This window comes from Phocoena phocoena, chromosome 3 (genome assembly GCF_963924675.1).
Source record: "Phocoena phocoena chromosome 3, mPhoPho1.1, whole genome shotgun sequence".
Classification (NCBI taxonomy): Eukaryota; Metazoa; Chordata; class Mammalia; order Artiodactyla; family Phocoenidae; genus Phocoena; species Phocoena phocoena.
The window spans coordinates 137,745,028-137,767,448 of NC_089221.1; the positions used below are offsets into that span (position 1 = coordinate 137,745,028).

Sequence of the window (22,421 nt, forward strand, 5' to 3'; positions counted from 1 at the left end):
TGAGAGGCCCACGTATCGCAAAACAAAACAAAACAAAAAAAACCCCCCCACACAAATCTGATTTTAATCTTTAGATGTGATTTTCTTTGGTTTAGAGTAGACCCAACTCTGGAAGGGACGTTAACCCCGACATGACCATCCCTGCAATACGCTTGAGATGAGGCACTTGTGTGTATGAGACTCTTCTGAAACTTGAACTCTTGACACCGAGGGGTGAGGTGATGGTTTGACAAGCCCAGAAACTTCCAGATCTTGAGATATTGGCTGGCTCGCTACACACTTCTTGGCATCTGGGAAACTGATGGCCCTTGCATTGGGTTGTAGGCTGTACTTAACTAGAGGGTCAAAGAATGTCTCTGGGTTAAAAAATGAAAAACGCTCAATGCAATAGAAATATAGCTTCCTTATAAAAAACCTTTTGCAAGAAGTGCTGCCTGGCAGCAGGAGAAAACTAGAGGTCGACTGGTTTCCAGTCCTTTTTTGTCAGACCCCTTGGGGCCAGCACTTCCTCTAAGGAAGTCAAGCCTGGTGGGGAGAAGAGGATAAGACGGGCACATTCTTCCCCTCATGAAGAGGAAGAGTCGTGGTTAATTAAGCCAGTGATTAGGCAGCCTCCTCTGAGTTTGTGCAGATCTCTGCAGGCCCCTCATATGGTCACTGAACTCTGGGATCGGCGATGGCTGCCCTGGCTGAAGGGCCGGTTCGAGTTAGTCTGTCCACTTGAGTAGGCTCCGGACGCCATCATCCTACTAGGCTCCAGGAGAAGGTGCTCCCCAGATGAGAGTTTAGCCCGGGAGTCCCGTGAGCATGGGTCATCCCTTATGTGGTCTCCACTGGATCTCTCTCCGGGCAGCACCCAGTCCTCTTTGTACTTGAACTCCACAGGGCTCGAGCTCTTTGGGGTGCTGGCTCTGAAGCTCGGTTCTGGGGCAGGTGGCCCTGGACGGTGGGTGGGCTGGGCCTCTCCAGGGACAGTGGCAGGCCTCTGTCGGCTTCTCCAACTCTGGATTTCCAGCTCTCTTTTGTCCATGGGGAGTTTGTCAATTTTCTGAGCTTTTAAGATCAGAGACTTCCCATATGTCCCTTGTAGAGCCAGGAGAAAGTACCTGGTGGGAAATAATAGAATAAAGATATTTTCTGACTTCTGACTTCTGAATTTCAGCATTGAAAGGGTCCTTAGAATCCAACTCCCTGCCCAGGGAAAGATCATCTTTTTTTTTTTTTTTTTCAAACAATGTTAATTTAATGTTAGTTATTTTAAAGAAAAGGTTACCATGTATTGGCCTTTAATGACTGCATGAATCATGGGGTACTTCCTTGGGGAAGCCTTTTTTGATTGAACTTCCTTCTCATAAATGCTTGTACCACCTCTTAGTTTGTAATGATGGCACTTAAAAATTTTTTTAAAAAAAAATTTCATTTACTTATTTTTAACATCTTTATTGGAGTATATTTGCCTTACAATGGTGTGTTAATTTCTGCTCTATGACAAAGTGAATCAGCTATACATATACATATATCCTCATATCTCCTCCCTCTTGCGTCTCCCTCCCACCCTCCCTATCCCACCCCTCTAGGTGGACACAAAGCACCGAGCTGATCTCACTGTGCTATGAGGCTGCTTCCCACTAGCTATTTTACATTTGGTAGTGTATATAAGTCCATGCCACCCTCTCACTTCGTCCTAGCTTACCCTTCTCCCTCCCCGTGTCCTTAAGTTCATTCTCTACATCTGCATCTTTATTCCTGTCCTGCCCCTAGGTTCTTGAGAACCTTTTTTTTTTTAGATTCCATATGTATGTGTTAGCATATGGTATTTGTTTTTCTCTTTCTGACTTACTTCACTCTGTATGGCAGTCTCTAGGTCCATCCACCTCACTACAAATAACTCAATTTCGTTTCTTTTTATGGCTGAGTGATATTCCATTATATATATGTGCCACATTTTCTTTATCCATTCATCTGTCGATGGACACTTAGGTTGCTTCCATGTCCTGGCTATTGTAAATAGAGCTGCAATGAACATTGTGGTACATGACTCTTTTGGAATTATGGTTTTCTCAGGGTATATGCCCAATAGTGAGATTGCTGGGTCGTATGGTAGTTCTATTTTTAGTTTTTGAAGGAACCTCCGTACTGTTCTCCATAGTGGCTGTATCAATTTACATTCCCACCAACAGTGCAAGAGGGTTCCCTTTTCGCCACACCCTCTCCAGCATTTATCCGGGAAAGGTCATCTTTGCCACTCTCTTGACTGATGGATCAAATCTATGCTTGTACGCCTCTGGTACTGGGGAGTTCAACAACAAAATATAACAGCTAACACTTGTTAGGTACCAGGACTATTCTAACTGCTTTACATATTATTAATTCATATTATTCTCCCCCAAATCCCACGTGGTTGGTACTTTTGTTTCCCGCTATGTACAGACATGGAGACTGAGGCACCGAGAGACTGAATGATTTGTCCAGAGCCACACGGTGGTCAAGCTGTGGTAAAGACCAAGTGCTATGGATTCTGAGGCTTTTCTCTCGTCTACCATGCATAAGGCAGTCCATTCTATTTCTGAGCTCCTCTAATTTAGGCAAATTTTCTTGCTTTGGAATGTCAACTCTTTGTGGAACTTAATACTTTTAAAGTAGTTTCCCAATACGTCCTTGTCTTGAATCCACAGGCTATGCTAGCTTCACAGCATCAGTGTATTATCACTATTTTCCAGATGAAGATACTGAGGTCCCAAGTGATGAGATGGGTTTCCTAAGGTCTCCCGAGAAGTTGATAGATCTCCTTGATGGTTAACTCAAGGTTCCTTTCCCCTGCCAAGCTTCCTGTAGCCTGTAGTGGACTCTGGAATCGGGGGTCTCTATATGTGCCTAGAATATTTTCCTGTTCCAAGTTTAGGTAAGAAGGTAACTAAAACTATGTCATCTGTGGAGAAGCATATACCATCTTGTGATGCTGGGCAGTTCATACCCCCTCTCTGGGTGTCAGTTTATCTAAAACGTCATCCAGTTGGTCCAGAGGACATCTAAGGTCTTTTCCAAAAATAATCCTTAAATGTTTTTTTTATTTCTAAAGCCTTATAAGCAGAGAGGCTCCCATCCTTCTATTATGTCTAAAAGATTCAGGATGACAAAAATAAGCTCAAAATGGATTAAAGACCTAAATGTAAGGCCAGAAACTATCAAACTCTTAGAGGAAAACATAGGCAGAACACTCTATGACATAAATCACAGCAAGATCCTTTCTGACCCACCTCCTAAAGTAATGGAAATAAAAACAAAAATAAACAAATGGGACCTAATGAAACTTCAGAGCTTGTGCACAGCAAAGGAAACCATAAACAAGACCAAAAGACAACCCTCAGAATGGGAGAAAATATTTGCAAATGAAGCAACTGACAAAGGATTAATCTCCAAAATTTACAAGCAGCTCATGCAGCTCAATAACAAAAAAGCAAACAACCCAATCCAAAAATGGGCAGAAGACCTAAATAGACATTTCTCCAAAGAAGATATTCAGAATGCCAAACACATGAAAGAATGCTCAACATCATTAATCATTAGAGAAATCATTAGAGAAATGCAAATCAAAACTACAATGAGATATCATCTCACACCAGTCAGAATGGCCATCATCAAAAAATCTAGAAACAATAAATGCTGGAGAGGGTGTGGAGAAAAGGGAACACTCTTGCACTGCTGGTGGGAATGTGAATTGGTTCAGCCACTATGGAGAACAGTATGGAGGTTCCTTAAAAAACTACAAATAGAATTACCATATGACCCAGCAATCCCACTACTGGGCATATACCCTGAGAAAACCAAAATTCAAAAAGAGTCATGTACCAAAATGTTCATTGCAGCTCTATTTACAATAGCCCGGAGATGGAAACAACCTAAGTGTCCATCATCGGATGAATGGATAAAGAAGATGTGGCACGTATATACAATGGAGTATTACTCAGCCTTAAAAAGAAACGAAATTGAGCTATTTGTAATGAGATGGATAGACCTAGAGTCTGTCATACAGAGTGAAGTAAGTCAGAAAGAAAAAGACAAATACCGTATGCTAACACATATATATGGAATTTAAGAAAAAAAAATGTCATGAAGAACCTAGGGGTAAGACAGGAATAAAGACGCAGACCTACTGGAGAACGGACTTGAGGATATGGGGAGGGGGAAGGGTGAGCTTTGACAGGGCGAGAGAGAGTCATGGACATATACACACTAACAAACGTAGTAAGGTAGATAGCTAGTGGGAAGCAGCCGCATGGCACAGGGATATTAGCTCGGGGTTTTGGGACAGCCTGGAGGGGTGGGATGGGGAGAGTGGGAGGGAGGGAGACGCAAGAGGGAAGACATATGGGAACATATGTATATGTATAGCTGATTCACTTTGTTATAAAGCAGAAACTAACACACCATTGTAAAGCAATTATACCCCAATAAAGATGTAAAAAAAAAAAAAAGATTCAGGATGATCTAAAGTGAGCAGGGGTTTCTGAAGACCACAGTAGGTCCTACGGAATCAGAAACTTCTCCCCATTCTTTTTCATCTCACCCAGGGCGGCAGTGCAGGTGGCCATTACATATGTGTTTCAGGAAAGACTCAACTTCTTGCGGGAAACTGGAATTTTCTCAGTTTAAACATTCCCCCGAGCTACCAATTTCCCTCTCTGTCCATTTAGTGAACAAATACCTGGCAAGTTCCTACAATGGGCCAAGCCTCAAGGGATTATTAAGCTGGGAACCAGACTGACAGGAATCTTGCTGTCAGGAAGCACAGGAACAGAGTTAGTTAGAAGCCGCAGGAGCAGTGAGAGTGTCAAACACGGGATCTGGTGCAAGAAACCTTCCTTGAGGAGGAAACATTAAAGGTGAGGACTGAGGGAGGCATAGGAGGAAGCCAGGCAAAGAGGGGGTGAGAAGCAAATCCTGGGCTCAATGGCTGCAGTGTGGAGAGTGAGGGCAAGAGTGAGGGACTAGGACACAGAGGGGTTGGCAGGGTCAGAGCAGGCAAGGACCATGGGGAATGTTTTGGGTTTGGTGCATTATTGTAAAGGCCTTGGGAAGTTATGAACATGACACGATTACACTTTGACCCAATGATAATGGATTAGAGTAAAACCCGGTAGGAGACTATTGAAGTAATTCGGAATGAAAGTCTTATAACCTATCCATGGTGGTGGCTGTAGAAATGGAAATAGCAGATGGAACTACCTACTGAGAAATAGGTTAGCAGATAAAATTGTTGGGTCTTGGTGATGGGCGAGAGAGGGGCATGTGGTGGGTGGTATCAAGGATAAGTCTCAGGGGCCTGCCTTGATCCTAAGTGGTCACAGTGGATGAAAGGAACTCGGGAAGAGAGCCAGGTTTCTGGGATGGTGGTGGTGACAGAAAGTAGATAGCGAATTAAATTACAGATGTCTCCCACTTTCCTCAGATGTAGCAGGCCCAGTGCTGGTGAGGTATAGGTAGCTTAGAAAGATGTATCTGGGATTTCGGAGAAGGATCTGTGCTGGGAGTTTATATTAGAGATTCATTTGTGAAAAATGATATTTAACTTCACAATAGTGGTTGCTATGTTTATGGAAAGAATTAAAGTGAGAAGACAAAAGAACCTAGGACAAAGGCTTGACAATACAAAGACATGAACCAGCAAAAGAAACAAAGAAGAAGTAGGAGAAAAACCAAGAGAGTTCTGTGTTACTGAAGCTAAAGAAAGAGTGTCCAAGGGGCTCTATTGTAGCGAATTACGATGCTGCATTGTGTTTTAAAGTTTGTGTGTTAGTTATTTAAGAGATAAAACAAAAGAAACTTACTTTCTCTTAGTTTAAGAGAATCCATATAGTTCCTTTATACTGGTTGAAGTAATTAGACCGAGATTAAGAGAGGTCACGGTTAGTGGCTCATTATCACAAGCTTGGTGAGTGAAATCAATCTTATTATAAGTACAGCTTACATCTTTAAGTGAACAAATAGAGTTTTCTATAGCAAACATTCTATCATGTAGATTTCTGTAACAAAAATTAATTGTCCTAAGGTTACAAGTCAACAGTCCTTGGAGCTATTAAAATAATCCTTTCTCTGTCAGAGGAAATCTCTTTGCCTTTCTTAGGCAACAGAATTAAACAGTAATTCAAGTTTACGATGATCATATAGAATAAGCAGAGATTTAACTTGCGCACTATGGTAACTGGCAGGAAAATACTTGCCTACTTTTCCCTAAGTTGTCCCTCATTTGTTTAACAAGCTGTAATGTTGAGTGTTTGTCTTTTCCAAGAACGTTCATACTTTTCAACAACCCTCATCAAGCTGGTAGCCTCTGGCTCCAAATGTGTCTTCTAACCAAGGGTAGGACAAGAATCCTCGGCTGATGACTTGTTCTTTCCATACCCCAGATAAGACACAGAACAGAGGAGGTCAGTCCTTGGTCGGAGGTGATCATAACCATGTTTAACCCCAAAAGTGTGGACAAAAATATTTAACCCACATATTAGATGCCCTTTTCCAATGAGGGCAGGACCTTCATGGTCTCTCCCAGGCTCTGTCTCCCAAGGGGTTGGGCTGAGAAAGGGGGTGGGTGGGAAATAATGTCCTCTGAGGCTTGTGTTTAATTGCTTCCCATTCTTCAGTCCCAGGGCCCTGTTTTAATACTAGTTACTTTCACCTGTGTTACGATTAAACTTCTGTCTGAATTGTCCACTGCGCTGTAGACTTCTTGAGAGCAAGAGTTCTGTTTTAGTCATCTGTTTCTTTAGCATCTTTTTCTCATTTATCTCTGAGGGCAGCCTACATGACAAGAACTCTGCTAGCTGTGGGTTATATAATGATAAGGAGACACCACCGAACGCTCTGACTAGAGAGTGTGGGATGGAGAACAGAACACTGGCCTCCGAGTGGGGAGAACTCAGCTCCCACTGTGACTTGTGGTGGGCTGGAGGACACATTCTGGTCCCTCATAGGACTTAAGCTGTTCCATGAGCAAGTAGGACTACAACCACTGCTTTGCCTAATTTCTAGGTGATTTTGCAAAAGGCATTTTTTGCAAAAATGGAGGAGCTAGATAGGAAAGCATGTGTCAAGAGTAAATTCTAAGGACATGCCAGGCGTTGTTGTTGCTGTTGCTGTTTTTTGGGAAAAGGCGAATGTAGAGGATTTAGGCTGGAAATGTTAGAAATAGTCCCTCTGCATGAGTGATTTATTTGGCAAATACAGGGTGTGTGTTTTAACAAATTTGAGTAGTATTAAAAAGTTGGCTATTTCATGCAAAATTTGAATTTCTGGGAAAAATCTAAAGCTCTGAAATGCTGGTCTTGATCTTTCCTTGTGGCAGTGATAGGCTGAAGCTTAGAAGTTCCTTCTCCTAATGTCTGTCTGTACTTCACCTGGTTTGCTGCTGTTGCTTACCTGTCCCTGTAGGCATTTGAGAGTGAGACTCCTGGGCTAAGGAATAAAGGACTATAGAGCTCTTCAAAATGATTCTTTTTACACAACAAAGTTTGTATGGCGGGAGGGTAGGAATTAGTACTCTCATTTTACAGATGTTATAACAGAGGTTGTGCCAGATTTGGTGACTTTGCTGCTCTGTGGCTGAGCTGGGACCAGAGTCCGTGCTATTTGCCTCCAAGTTCATTATTCTTTCTGTCCTAGCTCCCTATCTTTGAAACAATAGCCTCAAGCATCCCAGCTGGAGTCAAACTCCTGACTCTTGGGCTATGAAAATGGCTGATTGAGGGGAGAGTGGTAATTCTAGGAAGAAAATAGCACCCCCTGTTCAAACCTTGGGAGAAGAGCCACGACCGGTGTGAGGAGGCAGACGAGGTAGAAAGTGGGGTCCGAGAGCTGGCCTTCCATCACCCAGTAGGGGTTGATGGGACTGTTGCAGGTGACGCAGGTGGCGTTGTACAGTAGGGATACCACAAAGTACATCAGGAAGCTGCCTGCGAGAACAAGCCCGTGGATGATGGTCTGTGGAAGGAAAGAAGTAAACACTGTTGAAGGGATAGCTTAGATTAGGGGGGAATGCAGTCACGCTACTTTAACTTGTTTTAAACTTCTTTTTTTGGAAATGCCACATACCTATAAACAATTTTAAAAAGTGTGCCATTTAATGGCTTATGATAAAGTAAACACCTATATTGCTACCACCCAGAATTATGAACACACATACCCCGGAAACCCCTAAATCACCTTGACTTTGGTGATAATTTTCATGATATTCTTTAGTTTTACTACCTATGTTTCTCTCCTAATAGTCTGTTTTTAAAAATTAATCATATTTGATGTGACTTTTGTCTTTTTTCCTCAGTATTATGTTTGTGTGATGAATTCATTTTTTCCACATGTGGCTGTTAGTTATTCATTTCCAAAGCAGTGCAGTCTTCTGTAGTCTGATCTCATTTTGCCCTGCCTGTTTTATGCTGATTTCTTTCCAATTCTTGTCCTCTTTAAAACTTACTGACGATTCCATATACTTTCATTTCCCTGTCTACTTCTTTGAAAGTTATATATTTCATTTCCATTCCTTAGTGATTACTCAATAAATGCTAATAAGCAGTTTTAACTTACTGTGGTATAAAGTTTCTGTTTCCCTCCTCCTGAATACATTAACTTTAGAACACATTGTTTACCTCCCTCCTGACTCGTATCTCATTGCTACTGTGTATTTAAATTCTATTATCTTTTTAAATCACATAAGTCATTATTACAGTTTAATATGGTCAGTATTCATTAAGATTACTTACATGCTTGACACTTTTTATGCCTTCATTCCCTCTTGCATTTTGGACTTTCCATCTGAGCTTTCTTTCCTTATACTTTTAAAAAAAATTTTATATTAGAGTGTAGTTGGTTAACAATGTTGTGTTAGTGATTCAGTTATATATATACAAGTATCTCTTCTTTTTCAAATTCTTTTCCATTTAGGTTACTACAGAATATTGAGCAGAGTTCCCTGTGCTATATACAGTAGGTCCTTGTTGGTTATCTATTTTAAATATAGTAGTGTGTACATGTCAATCCCAATCTATCCCTCTCACCCTCCTTTCCCCCTGGTAACCCTAAGTTTGTTCTCTAAGTCTGTGAGTGTTTCTGTTTTGTAAATAAGTTCATTTGTGTCATTTTTAAAGATTCTGCATAGAAGTGATATCATATGATTGATATTCATCTTTCTCTGACTTACTTCACTTAGTATGATAATCTACAGGTCCATCCATGTTGTTGCAAATGGCATTATTTCATTCTTTTTAATGGCCGAGTAATATTCCATTGTATATACATACCACATCTTCATTATCCATTCCTCTGTCGATGGACATTTAGGGTGCTTCCGTGTCTTGGCTATTGTAAACAGTGGTGCCATGAACATTGGGGTGTCTTTCCTTATACTTTAAATACAGTTGACCTTTGAACAACATGGGTTTGAACTGTGCGGGTCCACTTACATGTGGATTTTTCTCAACAAATTGTACTACAGTATTACCTGATCTGTGGTTGGTTGAATCCACAGATACGGAGAACTGATTATCGGACTTTAGCATCCACAGATTTTGGTATTTGCATTGGGTCCTGGAACAAATCCCCTGTGGATACTGAGGGATGGCTGTACATCCTTTAGAATATCCTTTCATGAAAGTCTGCTGGTGATGCATTCTCTGATCCATTATTTTATTCTCATTCTTAAAAACTATTTTTGATCTTGTTGGGAAGTTATTTTCTTTTAGTATTTAAGATAGCATTTTACTATCTTCTGGCTTCTGTTGTTGCTGTTGAGAAGTGAGCAACTCTTTATTTGTTATTCCTTAGAAGGAAATCTCTTATAACGTGGCTGCTTTTATGATTTTTATTTCGTCTTCAGTGTTCTATAGTTTTCTTATAAGGGTGGATTTTTAAAAAATTGATCTTGCTTGGGTTTTGCTGATCTTCTTGAATTCGTGGATTGATGTCTTTCATTACTTTTGCAAAATTCTCAAGTCACTATCTTTTCAAATATTGCCTCTGTCTCATTTTCTCCTCCTTTCCTTCTGAGACTCTAATCAAATGTATGTTAGATCTTTTAAGATACCACCATATCTTCTATATATCTCAATATCTGTTCCATAATTTTCATTATTTTACTTTTGTTTTATATTCTGGATAATTTGACCAGTTCACTAATTCTCCCCTCAGCTGTGCCTAATCTGCTGTTAATCCAGCCATTGAAACTTAAATTACAGTTATTGTATTTTTTAATTCCTAAGAGTTTTATTTGGTCTTTTTTTCACATCTTCTAGAATTCTTGCAGATATTTTAAAGCTTAATCTTCTTTAAACATAGCAAACAAACCTTTTCTATGATTTATATCTGATAATTCCAATACCTGAAATATTTGTTACTGATGTTTGTGCTTGTGGTCCTCATTGAGTTCTTGTTTCATTTTGAGCTTCATTATTTATTTATTTATTTTTGTGGTATGCGGGCCTCTCACTGTTGTGGCCTCTCCCATTGTGGAGCACAGGCTTCGGACGCACAGGCTCAGTGGCCATGGCTCACGGGCCCAGCCGCTCCGTGGCATGTGGGATCTTCCCGGACCAGGGCACGAACCTGTGTCCCCTGCATCAGCAGGCAGACTCCCAACCACTGCACCACCAGAGAAGCCAGCAGGCAGACTCCCAACCACTGCACAACCAGGGAAGCCCCATTATTTATTTTTCTGTGTGTTTTTGAAAATTTTATTTTTCTTACTCATTTGAGAGTTATTGAAACTTCTTACTGCAATCTGTTGTTATATAGTGCAAAAATCTTCTTAAAGTCTACTGTTTATTATTATATATATTTTAATTGAAGTATAGTTGCAGTGATTCAGTTATATATATATATATATATATATTCTTTTTCAGATTCTTTTCCCTTACAGGTTATTACAAAATTGAGTATAGTTGCCTATAGGTCCTTGTTGGTTATCTATTTTGTATATAGTTGTGTGTGTATGTTAATCCCCACTTTATCCCTCCCCCTCCCCCACCCCTTTCCACTTTGGCAACCATAAGTTTGTTTTCTATGTCTGTGGGTCTATTTCTGTTTTGTAAATAAGTTCATTTGTATCTTTAAAAAAATTATGATATAAGTGATATCATATATTTGTCTTTCTCTGTCTGGCTTACTTCACTTAGTATGATAATGAGCTTCCTTATTTTTGAATATGTGATGCTTCTTGGCCTTGGAAAATTAGTGGGGATACTTTGAAGCTTAGGAAAACTTTCCCTGGAGAGGGTGTATGTGTATTTTGTAACATCCTTGGGCACTGTCAGTTACTTTAAACTGAATTCATAAGTCAAAATTTGGCTCACCCAGGTGGTACAAAGAATCTGGGCTGCAAATCTGTGTGAGGCCAGCCCATGGTCCATTTCCCAGGATAAGTCCTTTTTACTGATTCTCCCTGCTCTCTTCAGCACAGTGGGAACAATCCCTACAGTCCCTGCTGGGGAGGTGAGTGCAGGTAGGTCCACTTTTGGGTATACCTTTACTCTGAAGGTAGAGCCTTTGGGGTCCTAATTTAATGTGATCTCTTATTAGACTCCCACTTTAGCAGCCTGGCTTTTAATTTCTGAACTTTATGCTCAATGAAGTCTGCCAAAAAGTTCATTTTGGGCAGGGTTGCAAACGCTTTGAAGAAAACAGAGGCTTTGGCTCAGCTTGCTTCTCTACAAACCCACTTTCCCACCACTTTCCCAGAGGCTTTGGTCTTTATCCTGTCATCTTTTTCATACCTTTAGCATATGTATACGTATGTACTTGTGTGTGTGTGTGTGTGTGTGTGTATATATATATAATGTGTGTATACATATATATGTTTATATATGTATACATATATTAAATAAATACATACATACACACACACATTAATTTGTTTTCAGTGGAAGGGGTGGTTTGAATATCCTAGCCCCTGTCCCTGAAAAAGAAAGCAGTTAGCTAACTTTTTAAGTCACTTTGGTGGGGACTGTGAAAGCTGACACAGCTATTAAAATTCATGTTAGATTTCTACCCAGGGAAGAAAGACATTCTCCCTCTGCTTCAAGCACTTTAAAAAGGGAAACACTTTTTTTCGTAATGATCCTAGTAGCTAACTAACTCCTTTCCCAAGAGCAACAGAAATCACCAGTAACTACCAGGATACCTGGTCTAGAGATGCATTAGGTGGATTAATAGTGCTGAATGGTGAGTGAAAGGAACAGGTTCTGTCTTTTAAAGCAGATGAATGCAGTGCTCTGAGAAAGAGGGCCGAACAACCAGTCATTATGTTACACATTGAGGCCTGATTATTTACAGGGCAATTTTGAAAGGTTAATAAGATACCTCATGGTTAAGAGGGTCATGGAGAGCAGAGATCCTCTTGGGAAATATCTTGTGCTGGTGTTTAAAAAAAAGTAATTAAATTATTGTGAAATATTTCAAGTGCATAGTCAACAAATCTCATATACTTGACATCCAGCTTTATCAATTTTAATCTTATGCCATATAAAGGGGAGCAGAATATATCCATCCCCAGATAAGTCTCTGGCATAAGGATTATCTTGAGCTGGTTATTTTTAACAGCAGACAGAGGAGGAGCTCTGGAAACTGAAAAGAAGTTATCTTTTTTTAAGAGACATTTACAGTTATAAGGGAAATCTCCATTTGTAAGGGTGTCTCCCTCTCTGTACCTGGAAGAAAAGGGCAATTCTATATTTCTAGGAACTCTTTATCAACACCAATATCTGGCCTCCCCTAGCCTCAAAACTTCTTTTGTCTTTAGCTAGAGATGGTATTTAAGGTGGTGGCCAGGGCCATTTCAGAAAGTTACTCAGTTTCCTGGCCTCTCCCATGTGTACAGGAAGTATTTATTAAACTTTCGTTTTTCTCCCGTTAAGATTTTATTAAAAGATTAAGCCTTACACATACAATTCAAGCACCCAAGTATCCCTTGCAAATGCCTTCTCGTTAGTCTTGAAAATAAACTCAGTGTTCATCATTCTTCTGTGTATTTTATATATACATGTTTATGTATCCATGTTAATGGATGCTTTTTAATTTTATCATGTATAGGTATCCCTCTGAATTATGCTTTGGACCTTGATTTTTGTTGATAAATGCCATTCTAGTTTATTCATTTTAACTGTTCTAGTGTATGAATATGCCACTATTTATTTATTTTCCTGTTAATGAACATTTAAGCTGTTTCCGATTTTTTTTTGCTATTAAGAACAATGAAGAAACAAACATTCTTGTACATGTCTATGTATATACGTGTGCAAAAGGATGGCCCAGGGTGCATATTTGGAAGTGGAATTGTGTCATAGCATATAGTGAGTCCTTAAACTCCTCTAGCTATTTTCAAGTTGCTCTCTAGAATGGTGGTATCAGTTTATAGTTTACCAACAGAATATGAAAGGTCCTTGGTTGGGCTTTATTATTATGTTTAACCTGCTACTGAGTTAGTGTGGCAATATTTTATTTAGAATTTTTTACATTTATGTTCATTGAACAGATTGGTCTGTAATTTTGTTTTCTTGAACAGTCCATGCTCATTTTCATATCAGAATTATTCTAGCCATGAGCATTGAATTGCCTATATTTTCTATTTTTTTGAATCCATGAAACAATGGGTATGAGAGAGGAATTATCTGTCACTTATAAGTTTGGTCAAACTGACCTTTATCATCCTTGGGCTTGGTGTCTTTAGGCACAGGGTTACTGAGTCAATTTCTGTAATAGTGATTGGTTTATTCATGTTTGCTGAATGATTTTGACTATGCTTTGGTAAATTTTACATTTAAAGGAATTATTATTATTTTTTGAGGTACGTGGGCCTCTCACTGCTGTGGCCTCTACCATTGCAGAGCACAGGCTCCGGACGCGCAGGCTCAGCGGCCACGGCTCACGGGCTTAGTTGCTCTGCGGCATGTGGGATCTTCCCGGACCGGGGCATGAACCTGTATCCCCTGCATCGGCAGGCGGGCGGACTCTCAACCACTGCGCCACCAGGGAAGCCCTAAAGGAATTGTTTTTATTATTATTATTTTTAAAAGGTCAAGTCTTGGGACTTCCCTGGTGACGCAGTGGTTGGGAATCTGCCTGCCAATGCAGGGGACACGGGTTCGAGCCCTGGTCTGGGAGGATACCACATGCCACAGAGCAACTAAGCCTGTGAGCCTTGGCTGTTGAGCCCAAGTGCCACAACTACTGAAGCCCGTGCACCATGGTGAGGAGTGGCCCCTGCTCGCCACAACTAGAGAAAGCCCGCACACAGCAGAAGCCTCAACACAGCCAAAAATAAATAAATTAATTTTAAAAAGCCAAGTCTTTATTTATTTTTATTTGGCTGCGTTGGGTCTTTGTTGCTGTGGGTGGGCTTCTCACTGCAGTGGCTTCTCTTGTGCAGCATGGGCTCCAGGTGTGTGGGCTTCAGTAGTTGTGGCACATGGGCTTAGTTGCTCTGCGGCATGTGGGATTTTCCCGGACCAGGGCTCGAACCTGTGTCCCCTGCATTGGCAGGAGGATTCTTATGTAGTTTTAGCTTTTATGTTCTTGCATGTTTCTTTCTTCCTTTAGTGAGGGTCTGTGGGTGGTGGACCTTGCAGAGTTTATCTGAAAATGTCATTTATCACAGTCTTAAGTAAGTGGTAGTAAAACTGTTATTTTGCCTCAGGTCTTGGAAGATAATTACTCCATTGTTTTTTCGGTTTCTACTTTTTTAACTGCTGTTAAATTTCAAGTAATTGGTGCATAGTCTGTCTTTCACACTGTACAGTTTTACTATGATATACCAGGCAATATACCCAGGTTTATTTTGATTAATCGTCATTCTCAGTGATGATCTCTGCAGATACTGCTTCTCTACTATTCTTTGCTTGTTCTTCTGTGACTCTGACTCCTATTATGTAGCTGCTGGAACCATTTATTCTAGCCACCATTCCTCTTGATTACATTTTCATATTTGTGTGGCATTCTGGATGGGTACCCAATACTACCTTCCAATTTGGTAGTTTACTTTTAGCCAGTGTCCAGTCTAATTTCAATGATAAAATTTTTGTATTTTTCAAGAGTTCTAAATGTTTCCTTAGTTTGGCTCAGTTCCCAGTATTAAAGTTATGACTCTTGTCTGTCTTCCTCACGGCTTCTAAGTGGTTTTTCTGGTGGTTCTGAAGGAAATTTATCCTGTGTACTTAAGCTTGGCTAGGCCTTTTCGTTTTCATCATTTTGGTCTGTCCGTCATTGGCATGAATCGGAGCAAAGGGGTTTTCCAGATGGGAACTGCGTGATCTGGAAGCTCCCTTGGGTGGCTCTTATCAGCCACTGCCCAATGTCAGGGCCTGGCCTAACTTGTGATAGTAGGGCGTGGGGAGAAAGTCCCATTGCAGAATGCTGGGAACACACTGAGCCTACTTGGGGAAGTCTTCGAAATGGTTAATACAAATGCTTTCAGAAAGAGCCATCTCAGCTTGGCCAAAGGCAGATCTTTCTGTCAAGGGGGTCTCCCTGCACCAGTCAGTCTTACCTTCTCACACTATTAGCACAGAGGTTAAACGGTCAAGAGTCAGCTGGCCAGGGTTCAAACTTGCTTCTGTCTTGAACTACTTGGGGAAAGTTTCTTAACCTCTTTATATTCATTTCTATAGCTATAAAATGGGAATTAAAAAAAAAAACACCTAACACATGCGTATATTGCAAAAGGATTTCCACAGTAAGTTTAGTTAACACTCATCACTTTGCAATACAGTTGACTCTTGAACAACACAGGTTTGAACTGCACGGGTCCACTTATACACAGATTTTTTTCACTAAATACATACTATAGTACTACACGATTAAAGCCATGGATGTGGAACTGCAGGTACGGAGGGCCAACGGTAAAGTTAGTGTGTGGATTTTTCCCTGCGTGGAGGGTTGGCGCCCCTAAACCCCAAACTGTTCAAGTGTCAACTATATATGTATGTCAAGTCATTAAACTTATACAGCACTGTATGTCAATTATATCTCAATAAAACGCTCCAAATACCATCTAACACAAAGGGCTCTGGGAGGTTAAGTAAGATAATACATTAAAACGTGTAGATATGTACCTGGCATATAATTTTAAGCTCTTTGTTTTTATAATTATCATTGACTAGTCGAATTTAATGAGAAAGATACTAAAATGTGATATTTGGACGTGCTTGAGATATGCTTACATGGAGACGGTCTTCTAATCTTTTACCCCCAAGTTAAATGGGGAGCATATCTCCCTAACACAGCCTCAAGTATGATCAGTCTAATGTTTTCCTTTCTCTCAAACACCCCTGAATTTTTTAATCAAAAATTTGCATTTTGGCAACAAATTTTCTCATTGTTCTTTATGAATTAGTTTTTTCATCCTGGCTAGATGGTTACAAAGTTGAGGCCAGCAATTTTATCTTCTCTACCTCTTTATCCCTGTACAAGTGGAACACAGGCAGGGGTTCAGTATGTATTTATCCAGTGGATCAATTATATGGAGTATTATATGGAGTAAAGCAGCTCAGAAATCTGAAGGCGGTTGATGAACAGGAACACAATTCTTAGGCCATAAGGGCTCTGGGGCACTTACCCAGGTCTTCATTTCCATTGCCTGGTGCAGGAGGATTGTGGCGAGGGAAACGGTGTTGATGGGTGTCCCAAAGGTAAAGACGTCGATGTCAGAATCCTTGTAGGTCTGCAGAGGAGGAACAAACAGGCACTGGCAGATGTGCCCATGGACTGAAGGCCTGGGCTTTGACGAATGATTGTAAAACATCAGTGAAGGCAGGTGTCAAGGGAGGGGCAGGCTGGGGAGAAGGCATCCAGCTGCCATCACGTGGAGCTGACCCAAGGGACAGACGAGAGGAGGAGTGAGTTGACAGGACTCAACTCTTGAAAAAGCATTTGCAAAGGAAGCCGTGATGAGTATTCCAGAACACTGCAGAAGGAGTCAAGGAAGAATTTACTGAGTACCTACCAGGCACAATGCCAACTGCTAAAGACACTGCTGTGTCCACTTTCAAGGAGTTTAGAGATCGACTAGGCAGGGCAAATGTGGTACAATTTTAGGGTATAAATGCTATAATGGCAGCAAGTACAAGGAACGCTGGGAGTAGAGAAGAGGAATCAGCTGAGACTATAATAAGAGGAGTTAGTCTCTTGAAAAGAGAGAGGAAAGGCAAAGGCCACAACTGAGGGTGAAGAGTCCAAATCGTCCTAGATGGTAGGTCCGTTGAGCAACTGTAAGGGCAAAAGGTGAAGCAGGAAAGGCAAGCAGAGGCCTGACCAGGGAGGGTATTGTAAACCAGGAAATTCAAAGAAAGCACAAAACGCCCACCTCAACACTCATCGTGTTGCTATTCGCAAATGAACACGAGCCAGAGACTAGACCCCACTGGCTTCCTGGGAGCAATTACCCCACACCTGAGTTCCCTGTCTAGGATGAATACAGATATCCTATGCTATATAAATTCTCACTCTTTAAACTGGGGAACCAAACTGAGATGGGGCTGGAATCCCTTACTATCTGCATTCTTGTTTTTATTTCATAGAATGTAGTATCCCTTATTATCAGAACTTCCTGCCTTGACCTTGGAAGGTCAAATCTAAATACAAACCAAGGGTTGCAAATTCAGATACCTTCAGTGCTCAAGTAAGCAGCGGTAAATGAGTGAAGAGGGCCAGGCATGACACAAAAGGGCATGGTGGGGACTATGGCAAACTGGAGCACATGCCCCCCATCTAAGCAGGGCAGTGAGTCAACTCTGGATTCTCGCCACGAGGGAAAAATGACCCAGTGTAATAATAGCTTTCAGTGTTTCAGAAGCTGGCAGAAATGAAGACGTTTTGGTAAAATATTCTGACTTTTTGAATACCAGGGTAGGGTGGAGTCTGCAGGCCTCCTCTTTGGAGCCCCTGCTCTGAATATTAGGAAACTATTAGTCTGGGATTTCATATAAACAGGACCAGTTCTACCCTGCTATTTGTACGGTCAGAATGGGACCATACAACTTACCAGGTAGGGGATAAAGAAACAGACGAGGCTCTGGTAGAACGCATCCGCCATGGAAATCCAGAAAGTCAGCAGGTTATAGCACTGGCAGGAAATAACACATCGACAGTAACCACCATCAAAGCAAGCCTCTGTTCTTTGTAAGCAACTTTCTTGTGCACGGCTGGACTAGACAACACGGCACTTATAATGCTTCTTATCTTAGAGGCAATAGAATGGAACGATTAAGAGCATGGGCCTGGGGGTGACAGACCTCAGGTCCAGTTCCAGCACTGTGTGACCTTAGCGAAAGTCACTAAACGTCTTTGAGCATTGTTTCTTCTTCCTTAGAAAGTAGAGAAAAACACCCCCAACTATTTCCTTGGGTTTCAAGAGGTCTAAATGCAATTGTGCTTTGGTAGCTAGTAAAGGCTCAGCTACCAAATATATTACCAAATTATTACCAAATGATAATGAATGGTTATCATTCATTAGCGCATTGTTAGTGCTGATACAGACTTGGTAAGTTTAGAGATTCTGAAGTTTCTGAATAGCATCTGAAAGAGAACCCTCAATCACAGCCCAGGGTCACAGGTTCCCAAGATCTCAGTGGCTTCAGAGACAACCTTTCTCATTTTGTGCTTCACTCCTCTTGCCTTCCCTGGGAAAAGTGAAACTGTTCACATTGTATGTTTTTGCCACATTAACTTCTTTTAATGTTAGTTACTCAAGGAAGACATTATGCAGCCAGCTCGCCTCTGGGAAGGGGACAGTTAGAAGGGCCCAGGATGTATGTGTGCCATCGCCACCTCTCCCTTGCCGGAAGTGCTGGGGTTGCTGTGTTGCTCTCCACCTCTCTCTGGTTGAGGATGGGGCTTGGTTCTTCACTGGCTGTCCCCAAAATATCACCAGCTCTCAAGCACCACATCTGGCTTTGCCCTCCTTTTCCCCAGGTGCAAAGGTACCCTTGTGCATATCGACATCCCTTTTCCCAGAGCTCCCCCTTCGAGGCAGTCAGGTCCCCTCTCTGCCTCCTGCATCCAAGCTCCTGACCCGTGTCTGTGCTAGTCGGGCTGCCTGCTGTGTGACTTCTCCAGCTCATTTAGGGCATCAGTGTGGCCTCTGTGCCTTGTAAGAGACTGTTCTGTGGTTTTAGTCCAGGGGTTCCCAAACCAAGCCTTGGGCATTCTGTTGAAAGCCTACAGACAAGGACCAGATAAGGATGATGGGATCTTTCTGGAAGCCCTCCTCCCCTTTAACTAGGGCAGTCCCGTATTAACGTGTGATGGAATTAAGAAATAGCTGAAAAGAAAAATACCCACTGGTCTGGTCCATCACCTTCAACAGCAAATGAGAAATAGGCCAGAAGCAGGGAGCAGTGTTTCCGGGTCACGTGGGAGGTAAGTGGCAGAGTGGTGACCAGAACACAGGACCGCCAGCCCAGCACTCATCCTCTGACACCTCAAGGGAGGAGCTGGAGGTCACCTCCCCGCCTGCCCGAGCCCCTTACCTCAGAGTTCTGACCACTCTTGTACAGCTCAGGCAACGCCAGGAGTGTTTCCATAGAGACGTCTTTATCGAGGACTCCGAAGACAAGAGGAGGCAAGGAGGTGAAGAAGAGATTGAAGAAGATCAACTGCCAGTAATCGATCATGGTGGAGCCAGAGAAACCACAGAAGAACTGGTACCAGAAGAGCAGGTTGACGTAGCCCTGCAGGCAGAGGGTGCGGCCTTGTGAGTGAGGACCCAGGGGCAGCCGGGTCACCAGATGCTGCTTAGGAGCTCTGACAAGTCCCTACTCAGACTTGGAGCTTCAGTTTCCTTGTTTGTGACAGGCAAGGTTGTATAAGGACTGCAGGTAATTTTCATCCCTTAGATTCTACCATTACCACTTCTACTACTACGACTAACCTTCTTTAGGACCTGAAAGGAATTCCACCGATTTGTTAAGTATAGGTTGTCAAGAGCATAGGGTTTTGGAGGCGGAGAGGACTGGTTTTGAATCCCCAGTTGGGTCATGTACTAGCTTGAGTCACACCCCAGTTGGGTGTGAACTCAGTCGAGTTGCTTAGCCTTTCTGAACGTCATCTTGCCATCTTTCGGATACGATTAGTAGTACCTAGACCATGACACGTGATACCAAAAGGCAGTCGTTGTGATTAGCAGCGTGGTAAGAGGAAGGGATGCTAGAACGACTTGACCGCGGGCAGGAGGGCTGGCGGGAGGATGACTTCGTGAGGAGGTTGACCTCACAACACTTGCCTCATGGTCACACAGCTCCAAAGGTGAAGAAGAAAACCTTGTGCCTAAGTTGCTTTATGCTTTCGAAAGATCTTTCTACCCAAGACCTCCTCACCTGAGAAGGGCTGGGTCACTATTACTATCTAACATATTGTGATGTGGTTTGGTGACTTGACCAAGGTCACAGAAGCAGCCGGTCCTGGCATTAGAACTAGAACTTCTCAGCTCTACGTGGCTGGGGCACAGAGGCGTGAAGGATGTTGTAAGGAAGCTTTCAGTGGGTTTGTGTTCAAGCTAGAATTCTCATTCCCTGATTGCTGGGCCAGTGTTATTTTTAAGAGCCTCTCTGTTCAGTACTGTAATACTACTAGTAATATTAACATTCATATTAACACCACGATTGTTATTTGAGCTTCTGTTTGTGACAGGTGTGTGACATACTATATTAGTATATACCACATTAGTAGATGTGCGGTATACATAATTTGTCCCATCAACCTAGCAAGATTAATGTCATTGCTAATATCATACTACTATACTTATGTATTATTAAATATTATAACTTGGTAATAATGTTAATATTATTTAACATTATCTACAGACGAGGAATCTGAGGCTCTGAGATACTCAGTTACTCCTTGCCCGTGTTCACAGCCAGGAAATGGCACAACCAGCCACTGAGTTTTCAAAGCTTCCTCCTCAACCACCCGCAAGAACTCTTAGTCCCGTTTTTGGATTATATAATAACAATGCTAACCAAGATTCTTCAGCTGAGGAACTCCATCCTTTGGCTTTTCTGCCCAGGTGACTAATGGGAGGTTTCCTGGCTCTGAAGGAGACCCTGGTGCTCTGAGAGACCCTGGATGGACCTTGCATCTCTCTGTCTGAGGGCCGGGCTCCCCTCCATTGCCGCTCTGGGGCTTCAGGTCATCCCGCTCCCACTCCAGTCCTGTGATGCTGTGAGGGCTTTTCTCCTATGAGTTTTGGTGAAGTTCTTTCTCAGAGGAGGAGATTTGGGAAGGAGAGGGCTGCGTCTGTTTCCTGTGCTGTAGGTAGGTTTGAAATATACTATGGGCAGACACTGAGTCCCCAGATCAACATCACCCACTTGTGCACTTGACAGGATTGGTTTAAGAAGAACCAAAGTGCTAAAGTCTCCTTGATACTAGGATTCAGCAACTGCATGAGGCTTTGACTGCTTGTTTTTTTTTTTTTTTTAAGCCCTTTGAGCACCTTGCCTTGCTTCTTCCTCCCCAGCTAGCTGGGTAAGACAATAACTCTTATCTCCATGTACGCACAGGCAGCTTGAGTGGCTCAAATGGGGTAAGTGACTACACCAAAGTCCCTCTGCCAGTTGGGGCTGGAACTGCGACTTGAGGTTGTAGAACCTTAGGACGCCAGGGCGGGAAGTGACGCCATCTACAGACGAGGCCAAGAATAGCAACGGCAGCAAACACAACAGCAACCGAGACTCCTAAAGCGCATCTTATTTCTGACTCACTCAGTCCATCTACCAGCCTTATGAGGATATCACTACTATCCTCATTTTACAATTGAGAAAACCGAGCCTCAGAGAGGTCAAATCATGGGGCTGGGGTTACAGACTAGTAAGTAACAAAGCTGGAGTCCAGACCTAGATGTTCTGGCTAAACAACTAATGGATCACTGAAGAAATCAAAGAGGAAATAAAACAATACCTAGAGACAAAAGACAATGAAAACATGATCAACCAGAACCTATGGGACGCAGGAAAAGCAGTTCTAAGAGGAAAGTCTATAGAAATACAATCTTACCTCAGGAAACAAGAAACATCACAAATGAACACCTAACCTTACACCCAAAACAACTATAGAATGACAAACAAAACCCAAAGTTAGTAGAAGGAAATAAATCTTAAACATCAGAGCAGAAATAAATGAAATAGAGATGAAGAAAACAATAGAAAAGAAACTAAAAGCTGGCTCTTTGAAAGATAAAATTGATAAACCTTTAGTGAGACTTATCAAGAAAAAAAGGGAGAGGGCTCGTATCAATAAAATTAGAAATGGAAAAGGAGAAGTTACAATGGACACCACAGAAATACAAAGGATTGTATGAGATCACTATACACCAATAAAATGGATAACCTAGAAGAAATGGACAAATTCTCAGAAAGGTATAACCTTCCAAGACCCAACCAGGAAGAAAT

At 41.8% G+C, this 22,421-nt stretch overlaps 1 protein-coding gene across 3 annotated transcripts in view; it reads right to left on the reverse strand.

Moving 5' to 3' along the window:
* Window positions 1-646: 646 nt before the first annotated feature.
* Window positions 647-22,421, reverse strand: part of ATP10B (ATPase phospholipid transporting 10B (putative)) — a 122,418-nt gene continuing 100,643 nt past the window's right edge. For all 3 annotated transcript variants that reach the window (XM_065873458.1, XM_065873456.1, XM_065873459.1), the window contains 5 exons: window positions 19,503-19,703; window positions 18,017-18,097; window positions 16,592-16,696; window positions 7,790-7,977; window positions 647-1,106 (listed from right to left, as the gene is read on the reverse strand). In XM_065873458.1, the coding sequence (XP_065729530.1) occupies window positions 647-1,106; window positions 7,790-7,977; window positions 16,592-16,696; window positions 18,017-18,097; window positions 19,503-19,703 (1,035 nt within the window). The remainder of the gene's footprint in view (window positions 1,107-7,789; window positions 7,978-16,591; window positions 16,697-18,016; window positions 18,098-19,502; window positions 19,704-22,421) is intronic.